We start from the raw sequence: 13,590 nt of genomic DNA on the forward strand, positions 1-13,590 counted from the left end.
CATCTTTATTATTTTACAAATATCTCAAGGCAGTAAACATATCCAACACACCTTCCTTAGAAGAGAATGATTGTCTCCAAGTCATCCAGATGATTTTTTTTATGCTTAGACAGGTTTTGAACTCACAATCTCTCGCATTCTAGCTCACTGCCATAACCACTAGACCAAACTGTCTCTCATGACCTTCTAATTGGTAACATAAACAGAATATATTGTGCAATGATCTTGGAATATATTTATACAAAATATTGATTTCTATTTTGTATTATGCAGAGTTTCAGATACATAGATATCCCAAAATAAAGGGATTTTATTTTGTTTTGATTTTATGCTGTTTATTAGGTTAACTGCTCTGTATAGACTGCATAGAAGGAATGTTACCTGAGTAAACAAATTAGGTTAATTTAAACAGTATTGTTTTATTTTTATGATGAAGTTTCTTTAGCTAAAAATTTAAAATTAGTACACTTTCAAGGGGCATATCCATGTATATAAATTTTGGGTGTGTGAATAATGATTTTTTAAAAAGAAAATCTGGAAGGAAATGTAGTGTAACAGCTGAAAGGGAGGGGATGGTTTTGCACGCCCAACTTAATCCCGTGCATGCGCAAATGGACTTTTCACACACTCACTTGCGACTTGCGTGGCCCATTCCCAATGAACCGCGGACCAGTACTGGTCCATGGATCGGTGTTTGGGGACCTCAGCCTTATAAGGTGTCATTCCAATGATAATTCTTGGAAACATTTTATATGCAAAGCAACCATTATTCAGCAGTAGTCCCATTGCTGTAATGTATGCATACTTTTAGCCTATATAATTTTGATGTCTTTCAAAATACAGTTGAAGATAAAAACTTAAATTTATGGCCAAGAACTTTATCTTAAAATTTGGAAGAATTTGTTCCTTGAGAATATCCAGTTTGATGTTAGAAATCCTGACATTTCCATCATGATATGGAATAGATTGATTTCTAGTGGGGTGTGGTGGGGTGAGGGAATTGTTACTATTGTGCACTTGTTTATTGCAATTTAATACAGGAAGCGTCGGATCAGTACTATACTTTTAGTTGTAACTGAAGTGTTGGAATAAGCTTTTCAAACAGGTGTAAAGCAAAGTTTATGGTTTGTTGATCAGTGGCCATTCTTATATTGACAGAATTCAGCTCGAAACTTCCAGGACTTTGACTGTCAAGTAAGTACTCATACTGGAATGTTTCTGCTTTGTCAGTCTTCTTATTTTTAAGATAAATTGTTGAGATGAAATTGAGAAAGCTGTAGGCCATTGCTTCCCTTATACTCATTTTGGTTATCTGCATGTTGGGAAAAAATGTATCTGCCATTAAACTACAAAAGTCTGGTTTGGAGAAGATTGTTTTCCATTAACTTATGAATCGAAATGAGGGTTACATTGCTACAGTTGTATAAAGTATTTCTCAGATGCAAATATACATTTCTGTTAAGGCTGTTTTCCCAGATCTCAGTATGGCCATATCACATTTTGGACTCTTTTCCTATCTAACTCTAAATCTTTGAAATCAATTTTCTCCTCAGATCACATTTGGAGTCTGATTTTATTAGGTTTAAAAATCTTTAAAACTGCCTTTTATAACCATGGAAGAACCATTCTTTTTTATTACAATATCTGTTACCAATTTAGATTATGATAGTGCTATGATTTAGCAAGGAAGAAAGGACACTTATTTATGTGGCAGGTAGTCATCAATCTACTTCTGTTGCTAAGCAATATGGTTTTTAAGTGAGTTGTGTCCAATGTTATGGCCATTTTGCAGTGGTCAAGTGACTCTCCAGTTGACTTAATTTTTAGAAGCCCCCCTAGGAAAGTTATATTTAACACCTTTATTGATTTTGGAGGAAAGCAGATGCAACAAATAAATATTGTTGATTTAGATCTTAAAGAATTGTGTTTTGGGAGATTTATGTTATGATTATTCCAAAGTATGTTTTTGGTTACCTTTTGAATAATTTTTTTATATTCTCTTTTTCTATTTTGTGCAACTGCTTACCTCAAAAAGTAATGATATGTTGGACATGTTGATAGGTACCTTTTGACAAAGATATACAGAATAGAGAAATGTATTTCTTTGCACAATGTTAAATATTACTAAAGAGTGAATCTTCATAATGACATAGAAAACAAGGCACATTGAAATGCATATGACCATAATGCATAAATTTGTTTGGGCTTCATGACCTTATTAAGGAATATAAAATAGTTTACAGTAGTTGGGAACAATCTCTTCGTCACCTTATTTTGTAATCCCCGAATTACAAATTTATAGCTATTAAACTATGGGCCTTAATATTGTTTGCCTGACATTGATAAACTAAAATTCTGTCTGGAATCCTTTCCTTGCTAAAAAGATATTTCTTTTTCCCAAGGGAAATACATGGCCCTATGCAACAAAAGAATGCAAAGCCTCCTTCATAAGAGTGCAATATCTGTTACGCTTATATAGACTGATTAGTTTATGAAATTTATTAACAATGTTTTAATTTAGTTACAAAATTATGTTGATATTAAAAGATAATGTAATGACAACTCTAATTTTAGAAATACATACAAAGAAATATGTCTATATCCTAGTTGCCAGAAAGCTCAGTTATTTTAAGTTTCAGAAGATTTACTAGCTGTTGTTTTGGAATTTATTATTTATTTATTATTTATTTATTTATTATTTACATTTTTATACTGCCCTTCTCCCGAGGGACTCAGGGCGGTGCACAGCCATACTAAAACATGTGTATCTATAAAATTTAAAAAACAGTTTAACACATATTAAATGGTTTGGCCCTATATTAAAAACTAAATCACCCATTAAAATCCATTCTTAAGCCAGCCCAGCCTGTTGAAACAGTAGAGTCTTAAGGGCACGGCGAAAGATATGTAGGTCAGGGATCATACGAATCTCCAGGGGCAATTCATTCCAGAGGGCAGGTGCCCCCACAGAGAAGGCTCTCCCCCTGGGGGTCGCCAGTCGACATTGTTTGACCGACGGCACCCTGAGGAATCCCTCTCTGTGGGAGCGTATTGGTCGGTGGGAGGCTATCAGTGGCAGAAGGTGATACGAGATCACCCAGGTCCTAAGCCATGGAGTGCTTTAAAGATGGTGATCCAAGGGACTTGTCATGCTTTGGACATCTTCTTTTCTGCTAATTCACCTAAAAGTTTTTTTGAAGCTGTAGAATAGAGATTATTCTATACCACTCAGTGGTATAAAACAGATTAGATATATACTGTATAAAAAAGAGAAAATCATAAAATTAACTGGATTTATCACTTGGTTGGCCATGAGGGAGGTATATCGAGGACAAGGAAGGGTACACGGGGATGTGCAAGTATTAGATACAGAAATATCTCTGAAATTATGACCTAATAGTTATGGGTTGTCTAGTAATCATCTAAAAATGCATGTAAAAAATATGGAGCCTAAGCAAAGTTATTCTGTTGGTTGAACAATATTCTGTATTCACATGCTAGAATATGTTCAGACAAAAATCCTGATTGGACTCTACTCTTTGGCACATCTTGAGTTGTTGGAGTCATTGTGTACATAATTGGCTTACATTTCACAAAGTAATCATTCTAGATTTACACTTTCATCTATTTATATAGAATACCATAGAAACCAGCATTGCTTGCATAGACTGTTGCTGTTCTATTAATAGTTTTGCCCTGTGTGAGTTTGAATAATTTAATTTACTGTGCTAGTTTATATTTGAGCAACTAGCTTAGCATGATTTTTACTTCACAATGTAGTTTTGCATTTCGACTGTTTATTCAGAATCTAAGTAAAATGTGTAAAAGAGTAAATCTACGTATTAGATGGAATCTTGCTCCTGTTTGTCAGGATTTTTCAAATCTTAATAATGCTATAGGTGAGAAGGATTTCTATGTGGTTGTTGCTCTGTTAAGACACAAAGCATTTAGAAAGTAAGTGATCATATGCAGCCAGAAAGTGTCCGTTGTATGGAAGTATTGTAGTTTGAAAATATTTCAAAAGTATTCCAATATATTGGCCCAATAAAGAATTACACGGAAGGATTTCTTGTGGTTGTAGCATATAGGCTGGATCAAAGTTGGACAAAACAGAGTTAATGAGATTGAGTAAAATCAATTGTTTGGCATAATCTATTTTTTATAATATAGGCACAAATTCTTTGAGAAGGTTCTTTAACTTCTATTAGAGTTGTAGCATACTCTAAACAGAATATCTAAGCATGCCCATTACAGCAATGTTTATTTCTTGAATGAAAACTGAAAGAGTACAAAAGAGTACTTTTCCTGTTTTAACAACCTCTATATAAAATTCTTTTCTTTGAGCAGTTCTTGAAATTTAAAATTCACTATTTGATGAGAACTTTGTAAAAAGATTTATAGAATCATTTTTTTTAATCAGGAGGCTTTTCCTTCAGATTAAATAATGTCCTTTTTATTCCCTGATGTTCTCAGTTTTTGAGCTATATACTAGGGACTATGTCATGTTTTCTGTGTAGAGATTATTCCTCTTTAATCTCAAAATTGACATTTCGTTCTGTAGGAGCATGATATAGAGACAGCTTATGGAGTTGTCCATGTCACTATGCGAGGCACTTCAAAAGGCAATCGACCCGTCATCCTAACGTATCATGATATTGGCCTCAACCGTGAGTCCTTTTTTTCATGGTATTTTCATGTTGACTCACTGACTATGTTGTATTCATATTTTCAGAATAGAAGTGTTTGATGCAGAAGCAGTTCTTTTAATTTACCATAACTAGAAAACAAACATGAACCTTACCAGTCTTAACTTGTATTTATCAAAGTAAGAATCAGGAACTGGAGTGGTGCTTTCATGGTCATTTTGTGGGTTTGTTTTACAGATAAGTCCTGCTTCAATACTTTCTTCAATTTTGAAGACATGCAGGAAATCACACAACACTTTGCTGTATGCCATGTTGATGCACCTGGACAACAAGAGGGGGCTCCTCCTTTCCCTTCTGGGTAAGTGTAGTAATATTCCTTTGATCCACAATGTTTAAAATTGAAATAGATAGGGGAATAGCCAGATTTCCTGTATTTGCTTAATGTATGTAAATAGATACAGTACTGATTTGGGAGATACAGGAATACAAGTAAGAATAATGCCATGGGTAAATGTATGTAGAAATGTTATTGGTGGGACAACTCTTTTGTGAGACCTTTAGGCCTCTGAGTTGAAAGTCTTTTGATCACTACAAATCCATACTTTAATTAACCATGTCCTAGAATCTATTACTATGGAACTGTTGAAATCTCCTTGCAAAATGGCATATATTTGATGAGCTAGCCTTGGAATAAAGTCCTTTTATGTCAACTTCATCTTTTCCAATTTCAGATATCAGTATCCTAGTACTGATGAACTCGCTGAAATGCTTCCTGCTGTTCTTATGCACCTGAGGCAAGTATGCAGAATAATGCTGACTTTCCTTTATTAACAATCACAGATGCTAAATAGCCTTTCTTTGATGTTGTCCAGAGGAAAAAGAACAGCTGTTATCATATTGCAACAAAGCCAATGGTTGTAAAGTTTATTCAGATGCCATTTGCAGAATCTTTCTTATTTCTTATTTCTTATCATAAAATCATACAAAGGAAAATTGTATAAATGGTATGATATTAAGGTTACATAAATGTGATGGGTCCTGCTAATAGAAAGGATACTAAGGGATTCTCTTCATTTTCAACTTTTTTTCAGCCTAAAAAGTGTAATTGGAATAGGAGTTGGAGCTGGTGCCTATATTCTCAGCAAGTTTGCGGTAAATAGCATTTGTGCTCATTTCTTTGTTTCAGCAAATTAAGTCTGTTTAGGCGCTAGATGTCCAGGTAGAATCCAAACATAGGATACATGTAGTAGTGAGAAGGACATTATTTAATTGGGTTTTAATCATGTTTTAACTTTTGTATTTATGTGTTTTATTTTGTGCCTGTTCACCGCCCTGAGTCCTTTGGGAGTAGGGCGGTATACAAATTTAATAAAATGAAATGAAATGAAATGAAAATGCCCATAGTGGCAATAGTGGCAAAAACAGTCTCATTCTTTAGTGGTATGAATGCTGTAAAATATTGAGTAAATTTGAGGCAGTTAATTCAAGATTATGATTATCATGCTATTGAAAAAAAAAATAGTGCATCGTCATCTTATAAAAAAGAGTGCATTTACTTTTGAAAATCACTATAAACTTGCCAGCATTTCCTTGTGTTCTAAGTTATATTCTCCAACACCATGGCCTTTTTTGCTGGTCACCTTAAAATTATGTTTTATTCCTTTTTACTCATAGTTTATAGTTTATTATTGGATTATTTTGTACAACTGAAGGTGGCATACATGATACTTCCCACAATAAATGTGTTTATTTCCTATGTTTATATATTTATTTGATATATTTATTATACTGTCATAATAAAAATATTTTTTTATAGAATTTATAGAATTTTATAGAATATAGAATTCCAGCACGAACAGTCAGAAAAGTAAAACTTTAATATTTTCCATTTCTGTTTTTAGTTGAATCATCCAGACTTGGTAGAAGGCTTAGTGCTAATTAATATTGATCCATGCGCAAAAGGTTGGATAGATTGGGCAGCATCCAAGGTAGGATGGAACTCTCTGTTTTGTGACCAAGGTGATAATATTGACATGACTAGAAATTCAAAAAACACTGAATATTTGTTTTGGACTATCACTTTTTTTTTCTTTTCTAAACCCAAAGGAAGATGAAAGAATACAGAAGTGGCTTTATTGGTTCGACATACTGAAATGTATTTTGATACATTTTATGTAGCTGTATTATAGGGTTTCTCTCAGCCATAAACCTGGCCTTAGGTCAAACGGTGCATGATTTAGAGAGAATATCTGCATGTATTTTTAATGCTAGAATTACAGATGGATGAAATAGCATGTGAAAAAGCAGGACGTGTTAATATAAAACTGAGCAGTGCCAATATGTAATTTTGGTTTCTTTTTTTCAGTTTTCTGGATGGACAACTAACCTTGTGGATATTGTTTTAGCTCACCATTTTGGCCATGTAAGTTAATTACAAGTTTTAATATTGAAAATACCAATATATATAATCAACTTCACATATATTAATGAACTGTTCTTGTTCCTAGCACAGAAATTGTTTATAAGAATGCTTATGCTTTCATAATTTTAAGTTTTATTCCTGAGATAGGTGTGGCAGAAGACTATAATAGATAGTAAATGTAAACTGGAACTCAAACCTTCTGCTGATATGCAAGCTGATTTTTACCTGCTTGTAGTCTGCAGTGTACATTTATCTTCTTAGTTTTTACAAGATAGCTGAAGTGTGCTTACTGTTTTATAATACAATTAACCAGATAAATAATTATAATATTTGTCATTCCTCAGGAAGAACTGCAGGCTAATCTGGACCTAATTCAGACATACAGACTTCACATTGCACAAGACATCAATCAGGAAAACCTTCAGCTCTTTGTTACCTCCTATAACAGGTAATGTGTCTATTTTGGATCCACACTGAAAACTCTTTTATTTTCTCCACTCCAGTTTTGAAAGTATAAATAATGTGTTAAGCAGCAGATAACGCACATTCACAAATCAGTATATTTAGCCTTAATTTCAATTGTAAAAGGCCTGCAAGATAGTTTAGGGAAAATTCTTGTTCTTTTTTGTCTTAAATTTCCTGTTTTATTTCCATAAAGTCGTAATGTTGTAGATTTTTCTCCACAACAAAACCTCTTCTAATTATCTCTTCATATTTTTCTGCTTTTTTTTTTCTGCTTTCTTTTTTTTTGTTTTTGTTTACAAAAGAAGCAGCACATGAGTATCCCTTTAGAAACAGAATGTTTAGAAAGGGCTCCTTCATCAAGCTAGACATGAGTTCCAAGTCAGATACAATGTGAGAGATCCATGATCCATGTTCTTCAATCACAATAGACTAAATAGGTCTCTCTTTGCCTTCAAGTCGTAGAGATCTGGATATTGAAAGACCAATCTTGGGTATGAATGAAGAAGCAGCAAAAACACTCAAGTAAGATGCTTTTGACTGTCTTTTAACCATATTGCTTGAAACTGGGTGGATTTTTTCCCCCGCCTATATTTCCTTTGGTTGGAAAAGTTACTTCCCTTCCCTCACTTTTTCTAATGCTTTTGATAGACGTAGTAGCAAGCCAAATAATCTTGTATTCAATTTTTCTTTCCTATTTATATTACATCAGGTGCCTTTTTCCTGTGCGCTGCTCCCACTATCCATGCATGGGTTAATCCTTCAGTGCTTGGCAAACAACTGAGTGAAAACAAAAGGCTTTTGTTCCCCTTTCCGGCTCCCAAGCCACGCCTCTGGTCCCATGATCCCCCAGTCTTCACTCAGTTGCTGGCAAACACTGTAGTGATTTTTGGAGCTCCACAGATTGCTAAGGTATTGTGTGTCTGTGGGGGTTTTCTTCTCCATTCCTTTTAAGGCTTTCTCCTTTCCTTGAGCGTTAGGCTTTTACGTTATTTTTGAATAGCTCCCCTTCGTGTTAACCTTTTTCTCCTTTTTTTCTTTTTTTCCTATTCTTTGACTACTGTGTGGGGCGAACTTGAGCGGAGGAGGGGGAGTGGAGCAGAGCGATCACACGCTCGCTCGCCAGCCCCCTAGCCTCATACAGCTCTCTCCTCTGAAGAGGCTCTTTGCTCTTCGCCCCACGCCGGAGGCTTCAGCTGGCCGGCGGAGCCCCTAGCGCCGGCCGCCCACGCGGCAACCGTGAATACCGCCGGCGCGCGCATCAGCTGGCCGGCGGAGCCACAAGCGCCGGCCGCCCACGCGGCAGCTTCAGAAACCGCGGCGCGCTCGTCAGCTGGCCGGCGGAGCCCCAAGCGCCGGCCGCCCACGAGGCATCCTTGAAGAGCGCCGGCGCGCACATCAGCTGGCCGGCGGAGCCGGAAGCGAGCCGCCCACGCGGCGAAGTCACCGAAGCCGCGTTTCAAGCCGACGCCGCAGGGCTGCATCGGAGCGAGGGCGCGAGAACAAGCGCCGGAAGAAGGAGGCAGCCCCCCCTGCACTACAGAATAGCCCTCGTTAAGGGGATTGCGCGGCGTTTGGTCGGACCCTCGGGCCGCCATTATAAGTCCGCTGCCAGGTCTGCCCCAGTGGTGAAGCGCACCACGTGGCAGCGCCATATTGGTGGACCTTCGGGCCGCCATTTTGCGCGAGACTCTCAGGCTTGTGCCTCCCTAACCCACCAGGGAGCCAGCCGCAGACCTGCACCCCCCCCCCCCACAGCTGGAAGGGGCATCAAACCACCTCTACCACCACCGTCTGAAGAGGTTCGGGGGGGGCCCGAGGCGCTCACTCAACGCCTGTGAGCGACAGAACAAGGCACCTACTTCACACAGCCGACTCAGCCATGTCTCACTCCCCCCCATCGTCAGACATGGAGCTGGAATTAAGCCCCCCACGCACATGCGAAAAAAGGGGGAAGAAGAAATCAAAAAAGAGGCACGCGAGCTCGGCCAGCAGGGCGGCCTCAGAAGGTTCCCTACCCTTCCAAGATAGGGACGCCCTGAGGAGACACAACGCCCTAGAGCGACAGTGGGAGAGGGCGCACAAGGCGGTTTCAGGAACCCCGTCCAGGGATCCTACACCTGGGGAGCCTACCCCCATCTCCCCAAGAGAGGCGGAACGGGGACTTACATCTGTGGCCGACATCACAGTCACCCCCAGTACCCCTGAGGGGATTGGGCCCTCGCGCGCAACACCGCGCACCGAGACAGCGTCAAGGCCCGGACGGGAGACTCCTACCTCCCCCGCACCAAACCAGCACCGCCGGGCCAGGGAGGCAAGTGCCACACCCTCAAGGGTAGACCCACAGGGTCAAGGCGGACTGGGCTTGGCACCCCCAGTGGACTTCCAGGCCATGTTCTCGGCGGCTCTGTCATCCTTCTTCACGGCATCAATGCAGCAGGCGGCGCAGGTTCCTGTACAAACCGCACCCAGCCAGGCGCGGCCGGTCCACCCTCAGCCCCATCCCATCCCACAGCGAGGTCACGACTCTTCATCAGAGGAATCAGACCAAGCGGAGGAGGGCCCAGAGGAGATGGAGCTATCGGAGGACGAAGGACTAGCACCGGACACTCCGGCCTTTACAGGCCTTTTCCGCCCGGCCCTATTCAAGTCGCTCCTCCACAAGGCACGACTCACGACCAACCTTGGAGTGCCAGGAGATATCGCAGCGCCCTCCACGCCAACGGCGGGTCCGCACGACGCCCTCTTCAAATCCTCAAAGCCGCAGAAGGACTACATCCCTTGTCCACAGCTATTTACAGAGGTGATTCAGAACCCCTGGGTGCAGCCTGCATCCATGGCGACACCCAGCAACCTAGATAAAAAACTCTACTGCTCAGCCCCAGAGTTAGAGGATCTCCTGGTGCTCCCCTCAGTAGACCAGCCGGTGGCAACCCTGTCTTCCAGCTCCCTGATCTCTACCGACCCTCTAGACTCGCTCAAGGCAGAGGAAAAGAGGATGGAATGGGCCTTCCGCAAGGCGCACCAGGCCGTTGGCTGGGCAATCAGATCCGCGACAGCCTCGTCCTTCTTCAACAGAGCCTCGCTTATTTGGCTTCGGCACCTGCAAGACAGGCTCCCTCCTGAGGACACTAGACTACATCAGGATCTGAATAAGATAATAGCTGCCACCAAATACACCGCTGACAGCTCCCTGAATTCAGCCAAGTTCGCCTCAAGGGCGCTGGCTTCTACCCTTACAGCTAGGAGACTATTCTGGCTTCGGCCTTGGAAAGCCGACTTCAAGGCCAAATGGAAGCTGGCGGCTTCCTCATATAAAGCACCAGATCTGTTTGGTGCATCGCTGGAACCCCTACTCATTGAAGGGAAGGACAAGAGGAAGATCCTCCCATCGACCTACAGGCGCCAGGAGCGCAGGTACACACCTTACCCGCTCCATCAGCCCTTTCGTGCAGGCGCCGGACCCAGGGGGTCCTCCTCGCACCGCCCCCATTACCAAGGGGGAGACAGATTTAACGACAGACAACAGTTCCGAGACCGAGGAAGACACCAACAGCCCAAACGCAACTTCCGCGGAGCCGGCCCTAAGCCCGCCAGAAGGGGAAAATGACTCCAGGCCCTCGGGGCCCATAGGGGGACGGCTCATCCTCTTCCATCAACAATGGGCCAAATCGACCTCGGACTCCTGGGTAAGGCGTACGACCTCTTTAGGTCTGTCCATCGAATTCTCCGGCCAGCCGCCCCACCGGTTTGTCAGTTGTCCAACCCCTCGATCCCCGGAACTTCAGGACCTGATGTCGCAGGAGATCGCCCACCTTCTGGAGGTCGAGGCCATAGAGCCTGTTCCGCACAGCCAGCGGGGCTCAGGATTCTACTCGACCCTCTTCTTGGTACCCAAGAATTCCGGAGGCTGGAGGGGCATACTGAATTTAAAGCGCCTGAACCTGTCGGTACAATACCACAGGTTCAAGATGCACTCCCTCAAGACCATCCTTGCGGGAGTGAGACAGGGCGACTTCCTTCAATCAGTCGACCTCCGGGAGGCTTATCTGCACGTGCCGATTCACCCGCTTCACCGGCAGTACCTGAGGTTCGCATACGCGGGCAGTCACTACCAATATCGCGCGATGCCATTCGGACTTTCCTCGGCCCCGCGCACCTTTACCAAGCTGGTAGCGGTGGTGGCGGCCAGACTCCGGGCCGTCCCGATCCGGGTGCTATGCTATCTGGACGACATTCTGGTCCTGTCGTCCACGCCCGACCAAGCTTACAAAGACATGGAGATGGTGATCAAGGTCTTCCAAGATCACGGCTTCACCATAAACTTTACAAAGAGTCAGCTCCTGCCCACCACCAGACTCCTTCACCTGGGGGCACAGATAGATTCGGCCAGCGGCCAGGTATTCTTATCACCGGACAGAGTCCAAAGCATCCGAACCCTAACACGGCAGTGCCTGACGAGGAGGAAAGTTTCTCTGATTCACCTCTCAACCCTCCTCGGGAAGATGGTATCCTGCTTCGGCATCGTACCGTGGGCACGCAGACACTCGAGACCCCTGCAGTGGTTCCTCCTTCCTTTCCAGCGAACGGGAAGGGCCAACTCCAAGAAGGAGGTTCGCCTCACTCCACAGGTCCGCAGGTCCCTCGGGTGGTGGACGTCACCGTCGCTCCTCAAGGGCTCCAGCTTCCTAGAGCCAGACCGTCTGATACTCACCACCGACGCCAGCCTTCGGGGGTGGGGAGCCCATCTCCACAACCTAGTCACACAAGGTCAGTGGTCGCAAGAAGAACGACAATGCAGCATCAACCTCCTAGAGCTTCGAGCGATCAGCTTGGCGCTCCGCAACTTCCAGACGACGGTGCAGGGGCATCACGTCCTAATCCTGACCGACAACATCTCGGCCAAGGCACACGTCAACAGGGAGGGGGGCACGAAGTCCCGTGCCCTGATGATGGAATCCGCGGAGCTGTTCAGCTGGGCAGAGAAACACCTGCTCTCGATCAGAGCAGATCACATTTCCGGGGCAACCAATGTGAGGGCGGACTGGCTCAGCCGCGAAACAATAGATCAAGCGGAATGGCAGCTCCACCCTCACCTGTTTCAAGAACTCACTTCACGATTCGGCAACCCGGTCGTAGATCTCTTCGCAACCCCGACCAACGCTCAGCTTCCCCGCTTCGTGTCACGCTACCCGACACCACAAGCGGAGGACCACGATGCGCTACGATGCAGGTGGCCCAAGGGTCTCTTGTACGCATTCCCACCAGTCCCGCTCCTCCCGCGAGTCATTCGGAAGCTACTGGCAGAAAAAGCCGACCTACTCCTGGTAGCCCCGAACTGGCCCCGGAGACCCTGGTTCGCCGACCTTGTAGCACTGTCCGTAGAACAGCCATGGCTGATCCCACCACAGCAGCTCGTCCTGTGCCAGGGAGCAGTCACGCACCCAGAGCCCCAGTGGCTCCAATTAGCCGTCTGGCACTTGAACGGGTCATCTTGAAGAAGGACAGCCTACCAGATGAGGTGGTTGCCACTATCCAGGCGGCCAGACGTCCAGCTACGACCCGTATCTACGAGTCGTCATGGCAGGCGTTCTGTCGATGGAGCGCCCAGCAGCACATCGATCCCACATCAGCCACCATTCAGGACATTCTGCGGTTCCTACAGGCCGGCCTAGACAAGGGCCTGGCCCCCGCGACCCTACGGAGACAGACAGCAGCGTTGTCAACGGTCATTGTGTGCGTTCCGTATCAATCCCTCGCGCACCACCCACGCATCAAGGGGTTTCTGCATGGGGCCACCAACCTGCGGCCCCCCACAGTTCACCGCTACCCCTCATGGGATCTACCGCTGGTGTTGCAGGCACTGACCGGGCCCCCCTTCGAGCCCCTAGACTCGACATCGCTTAAGTACCTATCGTTTAAGGTGACCTTCCTGCTGGCGATCACCTCAGCGAGGAGAGTCTCAGAGCTAGCGGCCTTGTCAGTTCGCAAAGATTTGTGCATCTTCCGCGAATCCACGGTGACTCTACGCCTGGATCCGGCCTTTATCCCGAAGGTCAA

General features: G+C 43.8%; 1 protein-coding gene across 8 annotated transcripts in view; it reads left to right on the plus strand.

Moving 5' to 3' along the window:
• Positions 1-13,590, plus strand: part of NDRG3 (NDRG family member 3) — a 49,183-nt gene that overhangs the window by 19,266 nt on the left and 16,327 nt on the right. For 4 of the 8 annotated variants that reach the window (XM_034414103.3, XM_034414100.3, XM_087889253.1 and 1 more), the window contains exons 3-11: positions 1,159-1,194; positions 4,562-4,667; positions 4,884-5,004; positions 5,378-5,440; positions 5,738-5,798; positions 6,548-6,634; positions 7,012-7,068; positions 7,413-7,516; positions 7,990-8,055. In XM_034414103.3, the coding sequence (XP_034269994.2) occupies positions 1,159-1,194; positions 4,562-4,667; positions 4,884-5,004; positions 5,378-5,440; positions 5,738-5,798; positions 6,548-6,634; positions 7,012-7,068; positions 7,413-7,516; positions 7,990-8,055 (701 nt within the window). The remainder of the gene's footprint in view (positions 1-1,158; positions 1,195-4,561; positions 4,668-4,883; positions 5,005-5,377; positions 5,441-5,737; positions 5,799-6,547; positions 6,635-7,011; positions 7,069-7,412; positions 7,517-7,989; positions 8,056-13,590) is intronic. The other 4 variants (XM_034414102.3, XM_034414104.3, XM_087889251.1 and 1 more) reach the window with 1 other exon arrangement.

The sequence above is a fragment of the Pantherophis guttatus genome, chromosome 3 (genome assembly GCF_059756535.1).
Source record: "Pantherophis guttatus breed Tessera chromosome 3, ASM5975653v1, whole genome shotgun sequence".
In the NCBI taxonomy this organism is placed as follows: Eukaryota; Metazoa; Chordata; class Lepidosauria; order Squamata; family Colubridae; genus Pantherophis; species Pantherophis guttatus.